At 39.6% G+C, this 23,166-nt stretch overlaps 1 protein-coding gene across 9 annotated transcripts in view; it reads left to right on the top strand.

Moving 5' to 3' along the window:
- The window catches only part of PPP2R5C (protein phosphatase 2 regulatory subunit B'gamma), an 86,420-nt gene that overhangs the window by 60,229 nt on the left and 3,025 nt on the right, over positions 1–23,166 (top strand). For 3 of the 9 annotated variants that reach the window (XM_083518621.1, XM_083518628.1, XM_083518624.1), the window contains 11 exons: positions 1,581–1,691; positions 2,489–2,581; positions 2,669–2,799; positions 5,550–5,609; positions 6,055–6,163; positions 9,804–9,857; positions 10,851–11,021; positions 11,967–12,094; positions 14,953–15,054; positions 16,590–16,662; positions 20,361–20,477. In XM_083518621.1, the coding sequence (XP_083374747.1) occupies positions 1,581–1,691; positions 2,489–2,581; positions 2,669–2,799; positions 5,550–5,609; positions 6,055–6,163; positions 9,804–9,857; positions 10,851–11,021; positions 11,967–12,094; positions 14,953–15,054; positions 16,590–16,662; positions 20,361–20,477 (1,149 nt within the window). The remainder of the gene's footprint in view (positions 1–1,580; positions 1,692–2,488; positions 2,582–2,668; positions 2,800–5,549; positions 5,610–6,054; positions 6,164–9,803; positions 9,858–10,850; positions 11,022–11,966; positions 12,095–14,952; positions 15,055–16,589; positions 16,663–20,360; positions 20,478–23,166) is intronic. The other 6 variants (XM_083518623.1, XM_083518629.1, XM_083518627.1 and 3 more) reach the window with 3 other exon arrangements.

Genomic DNA, 23,166 nt, shown 5'->3' with positions numbered 1-23,166 from the left:
AGAATTTAGGCCGACTCTAGAGAAAGTATTTAATGTTTAAAGTTAAATAAGTAAAATTGGGCCAAGAAAAAGTAATAAACTTTAAGAAAAGACAAGAATAATATTTAAGAGACGGGAGAAAATAATTTGCTGAGACAATTAAGGAAATTGGAAGGTGGAAAGGGGGGTGTGGGGAAGTCAAGGCAAGAAGGGAATGAAAGTAAGTTTATGAAATTATACGTGTTTTGTTGTGTTTTTATGTTTGTATGTCTATTAAAATGTGAAAACCCAATAAAAATTTTATAAAAAAAAAAAAATAAAGTTTCTGAACACTCTTCAGAGGCCACTTCCTGTAAGGCACATTACAGTAAATTTTATCTGAATATCAGCAGACCGTGAGTAACTAGAAAATAACTCTTCTCTAGGAAAGGGCACAGCTGGAGTTCCAACTAATTGGCAGAAAGTGTCACTGGCCACTTCCATCATCTAGAAACAGTGCTAGTCTGATCCTTAAGTGGAGAATGGAACTCCATTCAACAAAGGAAATACACCTATACCCAGTCCAGTCATATTTTTGATTGAAAGCACCTCTGATTCATCTGGTTTAAGTTTAATGGTTGTTGCTCCTGATTCTGTTACTCATCTCAGACACCACTTTGGGACTCTTGCTGTTTCCCCCCAGAATTCATTGGGAAAAGAGCTGGTGGTGTTTGTCTGTTGATGGCACTGTAACCCAAATCACAGTAACTATTACAAACATCCTGTAAAGTATGCCAGTCTTATTCCCCTATTACAGATAAATGTTGGGGCTAAGGGATATTTGTCTACCTTATGCCTACTCAGTAAATTTATTCCTGAGCTAAGATTTAAACCAGGGTCTTCCCAGGTCATACTTACAGACTTACCACTGCACTGTAGCAGTTATTTAGGACTGCATGTGGTAGTTAGAACAAAAATACGTCTTAATACTTTGGTTTCAAAAGCATATACAGTCATACCTTGGAAGTTTTTTTTTAGCAAACTTTTAAATAAAGTTAAAAACACTTCTTAACATTTAATAGTCTTGATAGTGAGCAGAATACTAGTATACATGGGGATTCTTAAAAAATACCGTATTTTTTTGCACCATAACACTCATTTTTTTCCTCCTAAAAAGTAAGGGGAAATGTCTGTGCCTGTTATGGAGGGAATGCCTATGGGTGGCATGCCTACGGATTTTCCTCCTCTAAAAACTACGTGCGTGTTATGGTCGGGTGCGTGTTATAGAGTGAAAAATACGGTAATTACAAAACCTTTTGACAGTAATTTACAGAAGAGCTTCCAAGATACAGTGTTCTTTCCCTCTGGTTTACTGGACTTGTCCTAGAGGCAAGATCCTTCTTTATGTAAAGCAAATGAAGTGAACATTATTTCTGAGGTAGCGAGAGATAGAAACTTGGAGAAAGAAATGCAGAATAGCAAAACTTGTTTGGTGGTATTTGGAATAAGATTTTTTTCTGCTGTGTATTTACACTTGTTAGGATGTCCCTGTTTAATTTTGTTTTGTTTTGTTTTTAAATGGGATTTTCTTGTAATGCCACTTAGACAAATGTGATTTTTAGTTTGCAGTTAACATGTTTCGCACACTACCACCTTCATCCAATCCAACGGGAGCAGAATTTGACCCAGAGGAGGATGAACCCACCTTAGAAGCCGCCTGGCCTCACTTACAGGTACTATACAAACATATTTTTTTCGTTTCTCTGACTAAACAAAGAGGGACTAAATTGCTGCAAAACAAAAGGTTTTAAATCTGAACGTTCAACGCACTGGTTTGCTGTTCTAAGTTTCTAATGGATAGCTTACACCTTTTAAGACTGCACTTTGACATAAATGTTAATGAACTGTAACTTGGTTATTTCAATGTAGGTTTAGTGTAATACTTTAATCATAAAAATATAAATGAATGTATATTACAGTAATTGATTTGGGCCTTTTGGTGCTTGTAGGGTTATAGCTTTGAGACATAAGCTCTTTTTAAAAGTGTAAAGTGCATGGTGCCCAGTGTTATATAAACAAAACCCCACAAATATAGTGTACACACAACACCGAGCTGGTTTAACTAAAGTAACTAAAGTATTCGAGTGTTGGATTGGGGTGGGTAGCATAAAGGCCGGGGTTGCATATGGTCAGCCAAGGAATGCTCTGTTCAATTTCCCACCTCTTTTCCTTCCAACAGGGATTTACCAGCAGTTGTGTTTTGTTTCAGCCCAGCTTTGGCAACTATTAGCCTTAATTTGTGTCTTTAGGTAACTGAGCTCCTATGAGGTGCTTGTGCAGGGAAAGTTCTGGGTGGTTTATGCTCATTAAAAAAATTAAAGGGGATGTATACAGTTAGGAAGTCGAAGCGATTAATGCTGTTTAGTTTTTCTTTAAATGGTGTTTAAAATTGAGTACTATTTTTAACTGCTTTTCAAAATACAAGTTGCATTTCTGTTGTAAAACTAATTTTTTTGTGGATCTTTTTCAGCTTGTTTATGAATTTTTCTTAAGATTTTTAGAATCTCCAGATTTCCAACCTAATATAGCTAAGAAATATATTGATCAGAAGTTTGTATTGCAGGTGAGGTTAAAAAATGAATATATCTTCAAACTTTAAATCCATATTAATCTGAAATAGATTAAACAAGTAAATGTGCGTCTCTTGCAGCTTTTAGAGCTCTTTGACAGCGAAGATCCTCGAGAAAGAGATTTTCTTAAGACTACTCTGCACAGAATATATGGGAAATTCTTAGGCCTAAGAGCTTACATCAGGAAGCAAATTAACAATATATTTTATAGGTATGTTTTCATTCTGTGCTGGTGCAAATTAACTGGGTACGGTATTTTAGAAATGTTGTAACTTTGATGGTACTGCCCTGCTCTCCTCAAATGTTGGCAGTGTTTCATTAAATCTGCAGGTAAGCCTTTTTTTTACGATGACTTTAGCATTATTTTAATTCGCTGCTCCGGTTAAACCGAATTATGGGTGGGAATAACATGTTAAAAGTTCTGAGTACAGAATTAGCTTTCATTATTAATTTGTTTTTGGTCAGTTTTGGCAATTTCTATGCTTTAGCTTTCAAAAGCTCAGGTCAAGCTTCCTTGTTTCCTTAATATTGGAGTTCTGTTGCATTTACCTATGACAACTTATTCCAATCCCCTATGACCACATTCTGGCATGTGAATTAATACAGTTGTTAAATTTATTATCCCCCCGCCCTCCCCGTGCTGTGTACAGTGAGTATATGCACATAGCATTTGTTAAAAGTGGTTTGGAAAGAGGTGTGTACAGTGGTACCTCGGGTTACAGACACTTCAGGTTACAGACGCTTCAGGTTACAGACTCTGCTAACCCAGAAATAGTACCTCTGGTTAAGAACTTTGCTTCAGGATGACAACAGAAATCGCGCGGCGGCGGGAGGCCCCATTAGCTAAAGTGGTACCTCGGGTTAAGAACAGTTTCAGGTTAAGAATGGACCTCCAGAACGAATTAAGTTCTTAACCCGAAGTACCACTGTATTGACATATGACCTTTGAACTTGTTATCTTTCTAGCATATCTGCAGAAGGGCACTATTCTTCCAACATGACCAAATATATATATATATCTTTAACCTATATGATTTCTTTATTCCCACCCCCCTTTCTCCCCAAGGTATATTGAGCTATAATAACTCTGCCAGCTTTTAGCTAATTTTTCTACAGCTTTTCCCTCTGTGCAGTTTTCCCAAAAGGAAATATGGTACTGCTCCTTTAAGAGCCTGATGCCAACTGCGCCACAGCTTTTTGCCAGTTCATCCATAAGAGACAATAGCACCAGCTGTAGAGGGAGCTTATCTTCTGTACAAATGGTAACAAATACGCACTTGGGGGGGGGCAGAGGCATTGACTAAAAATAGCAAGTAAGCTTCATCTGTCTGCATTCAGCAGGTTTTGGCCATACAGAGCCAACACCAATATTTTAGATGAATGTTTCCTCCTGCCCCCCAGGATAAGAGTTTCTGTAGAAAGAAAATAGGGTATAGTACACTTCTGATAGGAAAGCTTTGATTTAGGGCTAGAATGCACAATGTATGGCATATGCCGTTGTGAAATCCATGATACTGTGTATTCCACTCTTAAATCAATATATATTTAATTCTGATATACCATCATGGGCATGTCGCCATAGTTAGGGTGTGAGGTTGGGTTGCCACATAACACTAAAGCATTGTTTATTAACTGAAATTTATTCCTTCATTATCCTACCTTTCCTTCAAGGAGCTCCAAGTGTCATACACAATCCTCCTCCCCCATTTTATCCTCACATTTTATCCTGTTAGGTAGGTTCAAATGAGAAACTGTGAGTGACCCAAGGTCACCCAATGAGCTTCATGGTTTCATGTGAACCAAGTCCTGGTCCAACACTCTTCTCCACTGCACTAAACCGTGGTTTCATGTAATGTGTGAGCCAGGTCTCGGCTCTGTCATTCACTGATAGGGTCTTCTTCATAGTGGTGCCCACTTTTTGGAACTCGCTGCCAGGGAACCTCCCAGGCTGTTCTTCTACTTCTTCTTTATCAGCAGGTTAAAACATTCCCTTAACAACATAGTTTTTAAATAACTTCCCCAGCCACTGAATATACCAGATTGTTGGTTTTTTGTGGATTTCATGAGCTCATTGTTTGGTTCCGTATTATTATTTTAGTTTGTTTGGGTTTGTCTGTCCCCCACATTTTATTAGTGGTACCAGCAAAAAGAAGAAGCTGATAAATGCATATATATATAAAGTTTCAAGAGCTTTATTTCCTTGATGTAAAGTTGTTATGTTAACAAGTCTATAGATACAGTGCAGCTTGCCATATGATAGTAACCAAATGGAGACTGGGCTACATAGTGAGTTGTTGTGCATTTCTACACAGAAGTCATTCCCACTGAATTCAGTAGGTATTACTCCCCCATAAATTGGTAAAGTTGCTGCTTTAATTCTCTAGATTTCATTCTAACTTTAATTCTATCCCTCTCAGAGTATTTTCGAATTCTAACTGATCTACAAGGTAGCTAATAGTCTTTTTGTAAATCTAAGATTATTACAACTAGCACTACTTGTATTTTCCTGCCCTGTTTCCCGAATGTTGTTCAATGACATGGAAGGATGTGATACACCTTTGCAGTATCTTAATTGCCTTTAATACACCCTGGGCAATAATTGGTGGTAACACTATAACAGAAGTAAGCAAAACTCATTTAAATGGGGTTTAATCTTTTCTATCAGCTTGGAAACCACTATTTTTTGTGTTGCACTACCTCTAGCAAACCAAAACATTTTTAAATGATTTTATACAGAAAGTATATAAACAGTAGAACAAAGTTAAGGATAGGTACAGAAAAGAGTTGGCCTAAAAACTAGATAGAACCTTTAGTTAGGCAAGAGTATTGAACACAAAATTTTCTGGTATAGTTTTAAAATAAATGGCAGCTGTTCCTCAAGTTCTTATCCAACTTGAGCTAGATACATTACCAAACAGATGCTGACTGTCCTCATTGCTGATAACGTATTTGCTTTGTCAGGTTTATTTATGAAACAGAACATCACAATGGCATTGCAGAATTACTGGAAATATTGGGAAGGTAAGCTGCTTAATAGTTACGCATCATAATGTTACTATTTGTGCTCTAAAGCAGAACGACTTTCAAAGAAAGTGAGGGTGGACTTTGGATTGGAAGAAATTGGTACAATTTGTACAATTTGTGCAGCTTATCTTGGTTCGAAATGAAGAAGATAATCACTAGCGCTTACGGGGTGAAAACAAAAAATGTGGGAGTACTTCAGGATCAGGCAAACCTGTCAAAGAATTCCTGTGTGTTTTAATACATAAGAATCTACAGTTTTGCTCTTGCTTGCAGTGTAAGTGAGCATTGTACTTGGGTGTTGCGTAAATTCAGAATGAAATTTGAGTGGAAAACATGTCATGAAACAATAGAATAAAAGTGATTTCAATAAAAGATTTCAGGATAAAAATGTAACATATTTTTTAAAACTATGATACATTAAATCTCCTCTCCTCCTTTTTAGTATAATTAATGGATTTGCCTTACCATTAAAAGAAGAGCACAAAATTTTCCTTCTAAAGGTATTATTACCTTTGCACAAAGTGAAATCACTGAGTGTCTACCATCCACAGGTAAATGATTCTGCATTTGAATTTCGTTTGAGTGTTGATTTAATAATTTACAAACTAATTCTGAGTATATATAGGAAAAGGATAAAATTAATGAAATGTTACAGAAATGCCACCCTCATTTACAAAGTTCGTTGTTTAGTAATAGGTATGATTTTGTTGTATATTAGAAGCCTGATACTGACTTAAATTAATGTCTGTGTATTTTGGTTGCTTCTGAAAACTATTAAGGTGGTTGGAATGGCTTCGTTGCATTTTGGGCTCACTTTAATTTCACAGTGCTGTAGCAGACTCTTGATAAAATAAATGAAAGATCTATCATGCTACTAAACTCCCAGGTGTGCTGCAGAACTCCCCCATCCTAGTGTCCTCAAGTAGCTGTCCAGAAGAGCTTTTTTTATGAATGGTGAATTGGCTTTTGCCATCTGGCCAGTAGAGTGTTGCTTTGGCATCTTTTGCAATGTTTTGTGTGAATTCTGCAAGACGCTTTAGGGATAAAATCGCTCAACTTCAACCAGAATTGGATTTCACATTTAGGATGATGGTATCAGATGTCCCACTTCAACTTGGCCTTTGACCGTTAACCTACTTGCAGGTCCTTTATCTGTTCTTTGATATACAGGCGTTGACCATTTTGTGCAGGGATTCCGTTCCTGGAACCTGCAAGCGCCAGCAGAGTGTGCATAAGCCTGCCCCGTTACGCCCCTGTTTTACCATCTACCAGGTCCAAATGGGGCACAAGCATCAGTGGTCGCACATCAGCTGAATGCGTACAAAATGGTCACTGCCTGTATATTATTCAATTTTGTTTTGGAGTGGTTTTATTGAATTTTAATATCATATGACTACATTGTAGTAACCTGCTCTGGAACCTTACGGTCAAGGCTAGGTAGGATTTAATTAAAAAATTAAAAGGTTATGGAATGAACTCCCAGGTAACATTCACCAGGCCTTGTCTCTCCGGCCTTTTAAGGAAAAGATAAAGCTAGTATGTTAAAGGTTTTTGATTATAAGGACATACTGAGTGTGGCTTGCTTTCATTCTGGGATATTCTTTTTCATTTTACTTGGGTGTTAATATGCCTCTGCTCTGTTTTTTGCATATGCAAGTTGAGATTTTTGTGGGTTGTATCCAGTTGCGTCTATTCATTGATGAAAGGCTCTTTGATCCAGTGGAGGCTTTCATTGGGGTAGGGGAAGCTAATCTTTTTTTGTCCCAAGAGCCGTGTCACCCCCTAGCAAACCCTCCACGGGAACATGCCACTGTGGGTGTGGTTAAAAAGTGATTGTGGCCACCCCCACCCCCCCACACAGATGCATTCATCCTTAAATAAACCCCAAACCAAAAAATTAGCTCTAAAATCACATCATAGTCATTCTGGTACAGCAAGCAGCTTCAGCTTCCTCCCCATCGCCCCCTCTCAACTAGGGCACAGGGTGCTCAGTTTTCCTCCACATCACCCAGCACCACAGTGGGGAGGATAATCTGACAGAGATGGGGTGAAGGGAAAATAAGTGATTGGGGAGGAAGGTGAACAAAATATCTTTCCTCTTCCCACTGCCATTGCTAGCGAAACGGAGTGCTCCAGAAACAGGAAGGAATAATAGAATTGTAGAGTTGGAAGAGACCCTGAGAATAATCTAGTCTGAAAAATTCAGGAATATGCAGCTGTTCTATACAGGGATCAAACCTTCAACCTTGGCATTACCAGCGCCATGGTATACTTACCTGCTTCAGTTCTGTGAGTGGTTAGGGCTGTTTATAATGCTTCTGCTGAACTGTCTTTGTTGGTGTAATGCGATTTTGAATCATGCTTCAATCAATTGTTATACGCTTCCATTGTGTGTGTCCACTGCTTTTAGATCCTGCGGAATGAGGGGTGGTTTATAAATGTAATTAATGTCCCCACAGCTGGAAAACATGAGAGCACTCCTTCCTGTTTCTAGAGCACTCCAAACGGCTAGCAGGGGGGCGGGGGGACCTGCTTTGTTGGTGCTGCAAGGAAATTGGGTCGGGGTTGGCAAGCCAAATGAAAGGCACCACCTTTGCATTAGCAGAAAGAGAGAAGTATTTTCATTGATCCCCCTTCCCTCTGCAGCAGCTCCCTCCACCTCATCCCCCAGTTTGCTTCCAAGGGCTCAGGGGCCCCTTTGGAACAATGCTGTAGGTGGCATGGGAGGATGGAGGAATGTACAAAAATTGCTTCTCCTCCTGTGCCCCTCACCACCCAGCTGGTGGAGGCCTCCTCTGGATCAAAGAGCCTTCCCATTGGTGGAGGGACACAATTGCAAACAGCCCTATGTTTCTAACTTTCAAAATACCTCCATCAGCAAGGCGAGTTTCAAATGTTTAAAGTGAATAGTTCCAGCATGCACTTTTCAGCTGCGGGTTGAAATACTGCTTTGTAGGTGTGCGCAGTGCTTCTTTGGGTGTCTTCCCCTCCCTCCTTCTACAGTAAACAACAGACATAGTATTTTTCCATCTACCAGGAAGCAAGGTGGTGTGTGTTCTCTCTTGCGCAGACACAAAGAGCCATCTGGAAAAGCTCAACTCTTGTTTGAGCAACATTGTAGACTATTATAGTTACAGTGAAGAATACACAGCTGCCTTTTGCTGGAGAATCCAAATTCAAATAAAGAGCACAATAGGCTACGGACCCACTGATTTTAGCCTATAAAGTTTATCACTTGCTTTTTGCCCCTCAGTTTCATTTATCCTTTCTGATAAATGCTCCTAGAATAGTAGAAGAGACAATAGTATTCAGTCCTCACTCCAAGAGCAAGAGTGGAACTTCTTCTAAGAAATTGTGAATTTGCTTATTTTTTTCTTATAGTGAATTATCAGCTCTCACACATCACTGCCAATGAGGGCCGCTGTAGCTGCAAACCTTTGATGCCTTTCCCTTCAATTAATTTTATTAATTGTACAAAATGTTGCTTAAGTTTTTAGTCATTGATTGTGTTTCTGGAGGCCTATGTGCAGTTACAGCAAAACCGAAGCTTCATGTCCCAGTGTTGCATACAAAAACTGCTTGTCTGATTTCCATAATCATTCTGGATCTGACAGCTGCCCCAGGTTAAAATTATTTTACAAAGGGATGGAAGTTGTCAAAAATAGTATCTTTTTGTGAGTTTGAATTTAGTAGTGTTGAAGAGGGCAAGTCAACAGTACTGTTTACTTGCTGAATAAAGAAATATGGAATCTGTCAAATATTCCCATAGATCCCGGTTAACCTCAAGATAACTAGGGTGGTGGTGGTTGGTTTTCCTCCTTCCCTCCATATTTCCAAAGATTTTGTTATTAGAAATAAAGAAGTGCCACCTCAACAAAACATTGCAGTGTGGAGTGTTACAGTTCAGTGTAAATAAGCAGGTATAGAAAACTACTTGTACAATGGACATTGTTGTATCCTACATGAATATCACAACCCAAGTTCTCAAGTTCACAGTTAAACTGTTCTTCTATAACCTACTTTGTGAGCCTTATTTGTAATCTTAAGTGTTGTTGAGGTTTTGCATTTTGCAATATATTTTGGGTTTCATTCACCAAAAATGAACATCTAATAACCACAAAATGTATTTGACTCCTGTATATATATATATTTTTGGTAGCCTAACAATGTTACTCTTTCCCCTCAATTTAGCTGGCATACTGTGTAGTTCAGTTTTTAGAAAAGGACAGCACGCTTACTGAGCCAGTAAGTTTAATTTCTTTTCTTACTTTTAAAAAAACATTTTTAAAAGTTTTTACCAAAGTATTATAATGGAAATACATTTGATTGATTGCAGGGCAACTACCTTGTCCCCTGAAATAAGTTATGAATTGGTACAATGTTCTGCTTGCTAATCAGCTGATTGCAGTGACATCAAGCTTCCCTTGCCAATACAATCAGAATGCATTTTAAGATTTACAGTCATGCACTGACAGACCCATCTCTACCTGCCATCGCATATGATGTCAGGTGTGGAACAGGTGGGTGTGGCTTGGAGAAATGACCTCATGGGTCAAATTGAGACTCATTCTGAGTCTAATTTGGCACACTGGCCAGATGTTCCCCACCCATGTCTGTCTATTTGCGTTTTCAGTTGGAAATGAAAATAGTGTGAATAGTTTTTCAGTGTGCTTGTAGGAGACACTGAAGAACATCAACAGATGTATTTTGTCATGCAGATATTAGCTATGAGTTTAGTGTGTGCTTCCTCATCTCTTATTAAGAACATCAGTGAGTGTCGTAAATAGTAAAATCACCTGCTTAACCAAAAAACATTAAAATCTGTGTTTGTTACTTGGAGGTAACAAACTTTGACCTCTCCAGGATCTCCAGTCACTACGAGCACATTCTTCATAATCAGCATGACTATACAGAAAAACATGTGCATGAGAAATTTCAAACAATACTGGAAAAGATGTTGTTATTTTGAGATCATTCCTCTTAAGAATTACTTAAACTTTCTTCTATCCTGTTTGCAGAGGGTCAAAGTCTTTTAAAAACAAAATCACATTCAACCTTCATTAACAGTTTTTAATTCCAAAGTAAAACCATAGTGCCTGCCATTAGTCAAGAAACTTGAGTGTATATTGTTGTTACAATTATTTCATAATGGTGGCAGTCAATGCAAGCGATCCATGATAAATCACTGGACAGATTTATAATGTCCTGAACATTCCCTCCTCCCTCTTTTCTTTACAGGTGGTGATGGCACTACTCAAGTACTGGCCAAAGACTCACAGTCCAAAAGAAGTTATGTTTTTAAATGAATTAGAAGAAATTTTAGATGTTATTGAACCATCTGAATTTGTAAAGGTTATGGAACCTCTTTTCAGGCAGCTAGCCAAGTGTGTCTCCAGTCCACATTTCCAGGTTGGTAATTCCAATAAATGCAGTACTGTAATTAAGTTTGACATTTTGACATTACACTGCATTAATCACTGCTTAGTGGATATGTTATATGCCTTTTAAATGGACCACCTTTCAATATGTTGTTAGGCACAATATTTTAAGACCGGCTGAGAGCAGGAGAGGAATAAACTCAGCTACTACAGCTGTGAAGTCTCCTCTCTATTATCAGTAAACAAAAGTACAGCTAGTCTTTCTGTTGCTTTTGACAGTACCAGTTTGGGTTTCTTGTGGATGCTCACACAGAAAGCATAAAAGAGCCACCTTCGAAGCTAAGCTAAGCAGGCAGGGGAACAGAAGAGCTCAAGTTGAGATGGGAAAAGGATTCTCTGCTTCCTAAAATGAGAGAACTGTATAAAGTGTACAGTATGTTAGAGTTGTTGAATGGTAAAATGCTCCCATGTCTCTCACGGCCTAGGACCCTCGTGCCTACGGGACCGCCTCTCCCAGTATGCCCCACGGAGAGCCTCAAGGTCCATAAATAGCAACACCCTAGTGGTCCCAGGCCCTAAGGAAGTTAGATTAGCTTCAACCAGAGCCAGGGCCTTTTCAACACTGGCTCCGGCTTCATGAGACCAGGGCCCTGCAGGATCTGATTTCTTTCCGCAGAGCCTGTAAGACAGAGTTGTTCCGCCTGGCCTTTGGCTTGGAGCCAATTTGATTCCGTCCCCCTCTTTCTTTTTTCTTTTTTCTTTTTCCTTTCTCCTCCTGTGATGAGGCTGCATTTTAATATTGTAATGTTTCAATATTTTAATGTTATATTTTAATCTTGTTTTTAAGTTGTATTCATTCAACTTGTTTTTATTACTGTTTGTTAGCCGCCCTGAGCCCAGCCTTGGCTGGGGAGGGCGGGGTATAAATAAAAATTATTATTATTATTATTATTATTATTATTATTATTATTATTAGGTGGCAGAACGAGCACTATACTACTGGAATAATGAGTATATTATGAGCTTAATCAGTGACAACGCAGCAAAGATTTTGCCCATCATGTTTCCATCCTTATACCGAAATTCAAAGACACACTGGAACAAGTAAGTAGCCATTGAAATATATTGCTTGATGCCCTGAAGTCTAACTCTGTTCATGTCACAGCATTTTTATAGAAATATAAATCTCAATAAAGTTTGTGTGCTGCAGTTTCCTCATAGATATACAAGATTGTAATCGGTCAGAAGTATTTCTCTCAAGCAGGTTAGGTGAAGGTAAATGTCACATCACAAGAAAGATTGATTGGGTAGGTTCTTCCATATCTACGCAGAGTTCCCAGGCACACATCCTTAAAATCGCTGTTCACAAACCAGCCTGCCATGTTGATGCCGCACACAATGGCATAGTGGGGCAAGTCTGGTTCACAGCCCTCCCACCCTGCTGCATACAGCAGAGGTGAGGAATGCTTTTGCCTCCATGGGCCAGATCCTTCTCGGGATATGCCTTGTAGGCCAAATTTGACGGATGGGTGGGGCTGCCCACCTGTCAATCACCTGGAGTCACATATGCGGGGCTTGAAGTCCAAAAGTTGGAATGTCAGTGCCCCTCACATGCAACAAGATGCTTCCAAAAGGAAGTCCCGCCCTCCCCATGATTTTAGCAGCTTCCACATGCAGTGGGGCTTCCTTCCCCTCCTCTCCCCACACCCCCACAAAATTGGCTCTGTGGGGGTTCAGTAGAAACACGTAGAACAGCACACAGTGGGAGGAGAAGGGGGGATTGTTCCATCCAGCAAGCTTGAAATGTTTGCCCTGGGGGAGCTAAAGTAAAGGGACCCCTGACTGTTCGGTCCAGTCGCGGACAACTCTGGGGTTGCTCATCTCACTTTACTGGCCTAGGGAGCCGGTGTTTGGCCACAGACAGCTTCCAGGTCATGTGGCCAGCGTGACTAAGCTGCTTCTGGCAAACCAGAGCAGCGCACGGAAGCGCCGTTTAGCTGCGGTACCTATTTTATCTACTTGCACTTTGACGTGCTTTCGAACTGCTAGGTTGGCAGGGATTCAAACCGCCAACCTTCTGATCGGCAAGCCCTAGGCTATGTGGTTTAGACCAGAGCACCACCCACGTCCCCTGAGAGAGCTATCTCCTGTTAATCCCTCACTATGAATTGTAACCCATGATCACCAATTGACTCCCAGTACGTTTCCAAGCACAGTTGAAAGTGTTGGTGCTGACCTTTAATGCCCTAAGCGGCCTTGGCCCAGTATACCTGAAGGAGTGTCTCCACCCCCATTGTTCAGCCCAGACACTGAGGTCCAGATCCGAGGGCCTTCAGGTGGTTTTCTCACTGCGAGAAGTAAGGTTACAGGGAACCAGGCAGAGGGACTTCTCGGTTGTGTCACCTGCCCTGTGGAACGCCCTCCCATCAGATGTCAAGGAAATAAACAACTATCTGACTTTTGGAAGACATCTGAAGGAGCCCTGTTTAGGGAAGTTTTTAATGTTTCATGATTTATCGTGTTTTTAATATTTTGTTGGGAGCTGCCCAGAGTGGCTGGGGAAACCCAGCCAGATGGGCAGGGTATAAATAATAAATTATTATCATTATAAGTTTATATTATTTCCCCTCTTTTCCCTCTTTTCCTTCTTTCTGCATTTCTGTCCTAGTTGGTTGTATTTTCATATAGCATGTCTCTCCTTTGTCAGTTTTCAGCCACACAGTAGTTTAGAATTCTAGCATGAACCTGTTACTAGCCACCTTGATTCTGCAACTGCTATTTGCCTAAAGGACCTTTTAACTGAGCTACTGTGCGAATGCTGGATGTCCCATAGCCTGATGCTGGTGGCAGACTAATGACTACTGGTAGAGTAGCCAACAATGCATGTTAAATCTGCACAGTGAAAGAAAATGCTGAGTAGACAGTATTAAAAGTTGATTTACACTAACTGGATGTCAGTAATCCATTGATACATTGGTTTTAAAGTAACATGGATTACTTCATTGAAGATTTGGCAGTCTGTATTTTTTTTTCGCTTCACCACTTGTGGCTGTCCAGTCATTCTGTCCTAAGCATGAGTAATATCACTGTGTGCAGTCACATACACAGAGTATATGGCACACCTTTGTACGTGTTTAACTTGCATGATGCAAGGAGCCATAAAACTGGTTTGACTTTTGTATCTGATGGCCTAACATGTGAGAGATTATTTTTGCAGAATAACTTAACTTCTCTGGCAGGGAGTGCTGCCTAATTCAGGTGACGAGCTTTTACTTTCTAACCCCACCCCCAATACCATTTTCTGATCTGCTAATTTTAGCTTAAGATATGAGCTGATAGAGTAACCAAAATTCTCCCACCACTGCCAGTGGCTGTAATCTATCAGGAAAATTACCTTGTAGAGACACTACAGCTGTGCTCAGGAAACATTTTAGCCCAGTATGTCTGCATAATGTTGCATAATTTTCATATCAGTTGCTAGAAACATGTTAGATGTAGTATGAAGTATTGGCAGTGTTCTTACTTCTTTTACTGAGGCTTCTGTTACTGCGTGGAATTTTGTAATATGGACGATTAATGTTAAAATTGCTGGAATTATAGCATTGATATTCAAGAGGAGAGCAATACAACATCTAAAGAGTGCTTGTTTTTTGGTGTTGAGAAGTTATAATGCATACTTTAGCTAATGGAAGTATCCAGTGACTAATTTCTGGTTTTTATGGTGTATGTGTATTTTGAAGTAATCAAACTTCCAGAAGAGATATTTTGTAATTACTACCTTTAGAAGACATCTGAAGGCAGCCCTGTTTAGGGAAGCTTTTAATGTTCAATACACTATTGTATTTTAATATTCTGTTGGAAGCCGCCCAGAGTGGCTGGGGAAACCCAGCCAGATGGGCAGAGTATAAATAATATTATTATTATTATTATTATTATTATTAAACCAAAATTTTACTTTATAGGACAATACATGGCTTGATTTACAATGCTCTGAAACTATTCATGGAGATGAACCAAAAACTGTTTGATGACTGCACACAGCAATTTAAAGCAGAAAAAGTTAAGTAAGTTTCCTCTTGAACATCTTCCTTTTCCCCCCTTTCAATTTGTTTTCCACTGATTTATTAGAATAAGCACTATCATTTCTATTTATATATAAAAACAATAACAACTGTTTAGCTCCTTGAAAATATTCTCTTCCTGCTACTATCATCATGATTGGTTTATATTGCATGTCTGTATATTGTTTCACAGTGCTTACTGGAGCTGTGTGAAACACATTAATCTGAATAAAAAATGGGCTGATTCACAATTCACCGTCTTGTTTTGGAGACTACTTGGGGGAGGCTTGAGCAATTTCTGGGATTCATCCAGAGCTCAAAAAGGCCCTGCCCTAGGAAACACCTGCACCATCAGATTGCAGAGTGTCAGTCCCTCTTTTTCCTTTTCTACACTTCACCAGATTAGAGTTGTGGAGGAAAAAGAGGGGAAGCCCCACAAAAGCCAATGCCTCTCTGCCCTAAATGTTGCTGAGCATGCTCAGCAATCCCATTGTCCACAGGAACTCTGGGAGTTTTATTCATGTTCCTCCAGGAAGAACAGAGAATTTTATTTCCTGGAGTAAGCAAAAATATTTATACCCTGCATTTCCTCATATATTTCAAGGGGCAGCTTTGAAATGGGAGAGGGGGCCATATTACCTGTGGCCGGTGCATAAAGAAGAATGGGAAAATTGCACTTCGCAGAACAGATTAAGCAACCCTCGGTTTTACCCATAGCTGCTATATTCTCTCCCTCCCAAGGCTAGCCCTATGATGAGGCAAGGTGAACCACACTGCCCTCGAAGCTGCTTGTCACTGCCTATTATGCTTTTATATTTGTTGGAAGCTGCCCAGAGTGGCTGGGTACAAATAATATAATTATTATTGTTCCTGCCCACCATCGCAACCAGCCTTCCACTACTGCTGGTCACCATGGACCACCACCACCACAAGGCATTGAGTGGCGGTGCTCTTAACAGCAGGACTGTCCAGAGCATGGATCTCACCACTCCTCATCCTGAGTGCCATCGTTTTGCCATAACAGCAGCCAACACTACACAGAACCAGTCTGTTTAAACAGCATTTACCACCGTTGCAGCAGAGTGGTGGCACAGGCAATCTCTGTGGTCACTTCAAACCTCTAATGCCTCATTCTGAGGAAAAACTACCTCAGGCAGGGCACAGTGTTTCACCAGCCCTACACAAATACACACCCCTTCAAAATTTGGTTAAGTGGGGTGGGAAAAGATACTTCCAGCCATGGCAAGGTTTGGAGTGGGGTTGAGCTTATCTTGTAATGACTAGGGGTTTTCTGGAATGTGGAGGAGTGGGGAGAGGATCATTTCTGAAATTATTTTCTAACCCCAATATATACTATTCATGATATCTTACGGCTGTTTAACCCTCTGTTATATTTAAATATATGTCCAACGTTAAACAAGTAAATACAAAAAAAAAGCCCTGTCCTTTTCTGTAGTGTCAAAAGCAATTTAGTAATCTGATTTATTTGAAAAGTTCGTTGAGCTTTTTCTGTGACGTGTGTGGGTTTTTTCCCCTAGGGAGAAGCTAAAAATGAAGGAACGGGAAGAAGCTTGGGTTAAAATAGAAAATCTAGCCAAATCAAATCCCCAGGTATTTCAAAAACGTTCAGAGGCTGAACATTTCAACTGTACATTAGATACTGCTGGAACAATAAGGGCCACCACGAATGTAACATTTCCTTACTCACATTTTTTAAAGTAATTAAAGAAGATGATTCGGTGTGGCTGAAGTGTGCATCTTTTGGTGGTTTCCAATTGTCCGTGTGGCAATAACAAATACCACACAATAGCCTGGTTGTTAAAAGCTCTTCATCACATGATCAGTCTTTAATAAATACTTCTTCTAAGAGCTGTAGCTGCCACAGGTGAGCCAGAGAACAGTATTCATGTATGAACCAATTATTGACAAGCCAACAGAATCCACTGTTTGTATGTAATGTTGGAAAAGTCCACGCAGAAAACAACATACATAATTTCTGGGATAAGTCCCAGGAACCTTGCAAGATGCTGCTCTCATACTTGTGACTCATGAGACACCACAAATGCGGGTTTAGGTGTTTTCCACATACTTCTTAAGCGTCGCCTGAAAAAACGTGACTAGCAAAATATTTAATTAGAACTAGCCCTAATATTCCTTGCTTGTTGAGATCAAGCATGTGCCTTCACTGTACTCTTTTTTGGCACCTGTTTGGACAAGCTGACTCAGATGCTTAGGAAGTTGAGGTCATTTTAATCTGTTTTAGTATTTTACCTTTTGTATGTTTTAAAGTAGAGTTGTGATTTTTTTTTTACTCCTTTTTATTGTTTTATCATTTTGTAAACTGCTTTGAGTATTTTTTAAAAATCAAGTGGTGTACACATTTTATGAAATAAAGAAATAATTCAAGTGATACATTAAATCTGTAAGGGTGTTTTAAAATGTCATTGTGCCAGTGGCCTGTTGGCAGACTTGGTCACAACCGCTTTTGAGGTGTCTCCCCCCCACCCCCAATCAAGTGGTATATAAATTTCATGAAATAAAACAAATAGATTAAAATCCCTCTGGTTCATATCCAGAGTAGCCCTTCTGTTCACCAAAGAGTGGGAGATCCAGTAGAAGGAAGGAGGCTGATTTCTCCAATTCCCCCTGCACCCTCTTACACCACTTCCCACGCTGTTCTCTAGGGTCCTCCATCCCTCCTCCAGTTCAGGTTTTCAGGAGGCACAGAGCTGAATTTGGAATTGGCAGGAATTACCTCTCTCCTGTGAGCTGAACTTCACTCATGGGACTGAACTGCAGCAATATGACTCTCTTTTAGCACATCTACAGTAGAAATTTAAACTAGTTTTCAAATTGGTTTAATTGGAGGTCAACAAGAAGGAGTATTGGAAATCTTTGTTCTATAAAAAGAACTGAAAGTTCCAGAATTCCTCGGTTAGGAATCATGACAATTTAAACAGGTCTGAAAACTATTTTAAGTTTTAGTGCAGACATATCATTTGCTGAGCAATTTTCTGTTGTTGTTGTTGTTGAATGGCAATCTGGTTTAAATCTCCAGCTAACATTGCAATAGCTATAGAGAAGATTGTTATTAGAAGTACATATTCAAATAATTTTATTTGGATGAATTTGAGTATTCTGCAGCATTTATTCTATCAGATGGCGTGTCTGATGCACCCAAAGAATATTGACAATACTCCCATTAGAAAAGTTTATTGATTAAGACCTTACTGGGGTTGTACTTGACCCTAGACATACTTACAGAGAAGTAAATCCTGTGAAACTTGGTGGGATTTATTTCTGAGTAAAGATGTGTAAAATTGTGAAGGGAGTAAACTACGAAAGGAGTCTAGAATTGGCATTGATGTTAGCTATGCAAATATGGTCAATCGCTACAACTGCCATGGTTTTTGAGGCACAGAGGTGGTAATCCTACATAGAAATAAACCCTGTTGAACGCTGTGGGAACATAGAAACTTTTTTTTTTAAATAGACTTCTTTTTCAAAGAATATTAAGTAAATTACCATTGGTTTTGTTTTGCTTTGCAATACGTTGCTTTATTAAATTACATAAAAGAAGATTTGGTGTGAAAGTACACCAATGCCAATGATTGATTTCAGAATTTGTAATTCTTACACTTTTTATAAAGTAATCATGCATGCTGCTTGTGTGGATCAGTTTGTATAAATAGTGGACCCAATTTCATATAAACATTTTGCTGTTCAGGTTAATTTAGTATCAGCAATAAGTTATTATAAAATGAATTTCATGCAGAAAATATATTAAAGGATTAATTGGTCTGTTGGATAATTGTTTAAATTATTGACATATCTTAGAGCAGATTTGCTGACTCATAAAACTTCATTGGCCCCGTTTGCACATCCCAGTAGGCCATAGTTCATGGTTTACCATGATCTTGCCTGCTTTGTTGCTTCTGGATAGCACTTAAGAGAAACAAACCATGATCCTTGGCTTACAGTTGCATCTAAACTGGATATCATAGTTTGTCTGGGTGAAACAAACCACACTCTCTGGTTTGGATATAATGCTATCAACTATGTTTTACTGAGGTGCAAACAAGACCATATAGTCTCTTGATTCAGGTAGGTAGCCATGTTGGTCTGATGCAGTAAAAAAAAAAAATGCCCAGTAGCACCTTAGAGACCAACTAAGTTTGTTCTGGGTATAAGCTTTTGTGTGCGTGCACACTTGGTATCTGAAGAAGCGTGCATGCACACGAAAGCTATACCCAGAACAAACTTAGTTGGTCTCTAAGGTGCTACTGGGCAATTTTTTTATTTATTTCATATAGCCGCTTATTATTGGGAAGTGCTGATACCAATAATTGGGCTAATGCAAATATTTTAGCATGCTGGTCGTCTTTTCCTGGCATACCTTTAGCCATCATTTTGTGCAGTGATTGGTCTTAAATTCTTCTACTAAATTTTAAAATGGTAGGTCATCAACCAGTATAAAGATGTTTGCTCTAAAGGTTACTTTTGATTGTATCTTGGGTCCCAGGAGCTAGTTTAGGGTTTGACGGAACGTAGCTGACTGTCTCTCATTTGAATTTCCCATCACACCAGTTTAGCGTGTCTAGTTTGGAAATCCTTCAAAGTCTCAAAGGTGGTGCAGGATAAGGGGGCTGGGTGCATAAAGCCAAACTGGGAGAACCATATTGTTTCATATTTCCATTGCAGAAACGTAATAGCCCTTCTGGATCAGAGCAGTAGTGCATTATTCAGCATCTTGTTTCCCACAACAACCAGTCAGATGTTCTGGGAAGCCTCACAAGTAAGGCATTCCCCTTTAAAGGCATTTAAGCTAGTTGTCATAACCTCCTTCTATGGCAGCAGATTCCATAAATTAAACACTGTGTGAAGTTATTTTTTGTTTTTGTTTTTTGTTTTTTATCTCCTGCAAATGAGTTTTATTGGATAGAACAACACATTTTCTCCACCATACACAGTTTCAAAAAACCTCAGTCCTGTCTCACCCTTAACTAACGGGTTTCAACACTGACAAAATGAACCTTAGATTATTATTTTTATGCTCATTTCATTATTTCCATTGGACATACGGCTTTATTAGATTTCAACAAGCAGTTTGGACTATCAAATCTCCTGTTTTTTTTAAGATAGAAGCTATAACAGTTCATGGTTTAATCCAAAACTCGATTTGTGCAACAAAATGTGTAAATTACTCTTAATCAAGTGTGAGGGTAACATTTCTGTCAGTAAAATTGCTGTTGCTAATCTTAAGCTTTGCCATCAAAAATTCTGACATAAAACATTTTGCATTTGGTTAGTACTCAGTATTTAGTGACACCTGTCTGGTGAGCAGTCCTGTTGCAATGGAAACAGATGGGCCTTTAATTGAAGACTTGCAGGTGCTGAAAAAGACAGTCAAAGGAGAAGCTTGTCCGGTAAGCACATAGGAAGAAAAATTAGCCTACTCGTTCCAAACTTGATTTAGCAATTACTCATTTTGGTTAGTAGTTATGCTTTTCCTCTCTAAATGACAAATTTGAAACGAGCAGAATAATTTTAGTAATTTCTAAGTAGTTTCCTGTTGTCAGTAAAATAGTTATTGTAGCTGTTGACCGTGTTCCGTTGCATATGTGAGCAGTGAGAAATTTTTGTCCTGTGTTTATTAAGTGGCTTCACAACCATTAAAGTGAAGTGGGTATTTCAACACATATACAGTGAAGAGATTGCTTATCAGAACTCGCTTACTGAAATTCCATGTTTTTTTATGCCCTCGTCCCGTGTCTGCTGCCTAAGCACGAGACTGCTCAGCCCTGGCTTCCCTGACATCAGAGGATTGCCAGTGAGTCTTGATGCCCTCTCTGCCAAAGCCACACTGAGAAATCAACGCACATCTAGTTATCGGGTTCCATGAATGTGATGCCTGTGGTTGCAGTGGCACCCTCGGGTATCTCCTGGCACCCACAAAGCTTCTAAGCTCACCCCCTAACTGCCCCCTTTTTTTCAGAAGGTGGTGAGGGTTTTCCTTGAAAAGGAGAAAATTGGAAGACTCCTTTCTGCTTCCTCTTTCAGCTCTGTGTGCTTTACAAGACAAAGTGAAGTGACCAAGAGGTAGAGGAAGAGTGAAAGGGGTGGGGGTGGCATGCCACAGGCATCAGGAGCAAAAGAACGGAGAAAAAGCTGTGTCTACACGTATATGCACACACACATAATGAATCCAATAAAATGGATCCAATTGACATTGCAGAATTTTAATAGGTTTCCCTTACCACTACCGCCATCGAATCAAAGATCACATCTGCCTCCATAGACTGAACCGTAACCATCACACATCTGGTGATTTCCAGTTCTGCCAGTACAAAAAAAAACATGGTTCTGCAGCACAGATCCTCATAATTTTTTTTGCAAGGGAACATCTCAAAATTACCATCTAATTATAGACCACATCTTTGTGCATAGATGTGTTATGTGATTTGTTGGTGGTTTTGTTCTCATCCTATGTTGAATCATGGGATCTTTGCCTTGGGTAAATGTGTTTGTGGTGCTGGCCACAAGGACCAGATTTGTGATCTTTACTGTGCAGTCTACCAGTGTGGTCTTTCATTTGCTGGTGGGGAGGCAAATTTAAGAGGATAAGCTTTAATTCTACTGAATGTGATTTTTACCCTTGGAAAAACAAAAGGGTATGGTGTGTGTGGGTATGCGCACACGCATACACATGTGTATGCGTTAGTGCATGCACATGCACAATTGTGCATGAAGACCGAAGAGGGGAGGGAAGCAATCAGAGGTGGTAGTATCCAGTGCACTGTCAAAATTCCAGATGTGCTCAGGCTCAAAAAAGTTGGTGACTCCTGGTTTAAACATAGAGATACTGCATATTTCAATATGGCGCAAAAGTTAATAACAATTGGTTTCATTAGAAGGCTTCACTGTCAAGTAGAAACTGGTCTAGCTTCATTAGTGAGGACTTCAATATTTCTAGCAAGTATACACACGTATACTTCAGGTAGATAGAAAATGATCATTGGTTGTTATTCCTGCTCCCTCTACCCCACCCCTCACCATCTTGGATTTTATAGTCCTGACCTAATTCAGATCCTGCCCATGACTACTTACTACACAGGTTTTTGAGGCTAAAACTGCATAAGGACCAAATAAGGATATAAATTCACTCGCTCATTCTGCCTGTATTGGCATAATTTAGACAATAAAATCATAAAAGAGAAAGAAGGAAAAAACCATCCATAAAATACTGGCGATCCAAACATATTAAACACGTAAAATGTTTATTTCCTGGAATATAGCTGGATGGAAGAACAAAGCTACTGACCCCAACCTCATTGATTATCTCAAAAGTTTTGACAGTATCTTACTCCAAGAAACTTGGTTAGTGACTGAATATAAATCATTATAAGGGGGTGGGCAGGTGCTCACCCCCAAACCTACGTCGCCTGTGTTTCTCCTTCCCCCATTTCTGTCACTGCAACCTGCTATTTTTTCTATCCTCAGTGTTGTTGTAGGAGCCTATGCCTGCATTTGAAAGCCTGGCTCACAGCCAAATAACAGTAGGAGGCAGGCAGGCATAGTATAGATGTGTCTCCCCAATAAAGAAAACCATAGTTCTATGTATGGCAGCTGCATATGCATCCATGTACACTACTTCTGGAGTTACTGACCTACTTGGGTGAGTAATCAAAACATGCCATTCCACCCATTGTAGTGCTACACTGTGCTTTCATGGACCTATGGCTGACTCCTAGAATGGTGCTGTCTTGGTGGCAGCCGCAAAATTGGAATGGGCACCTGTAGCTGGAAGAGGGAGTGGGTAGGACAGTTTGCTACACGACTGCTCACCAGGGGGCATGGCTATTAGCCTAAACAACTTAAAAATGGCATGCCTATAATGATAGTATGTACTGACTGTTAAATTTATGGACTTGGTGGCTTCCCAAAGAACTAGGAGAATCCAAAAATGTATTCAGAGGGGTGCTGTGTATGGATAAGCATTGCATCAACCAAGTCATTCCAGCAGTAGCCAGGTTGTATTGCCAACTTGCTGTCGTAAGCTTGCTAATAATACTTTTCTTCACCCCAAAAAACCAACCTATTGTGGATTAAATCATT

The sequence above is a fragment of the Podarcis liolepis genome, assembly GCF_965112155.1.
Source record: "Podarcis liolepis genome assembly, chromosome: 1".
Classification (NCBI taxonomy): domain Eukaryota; kingdom Metazoa; phylum Chordata; class Lepidosauria; order Squamata; family Lacertidae; genus Podarcis; species Podarcis liolepis.
The sequence above is the reverse complement of the archived record's forward strand: the minus strand, read 5'-3'. Positions and strand labels throughout refer to the sequence as shown.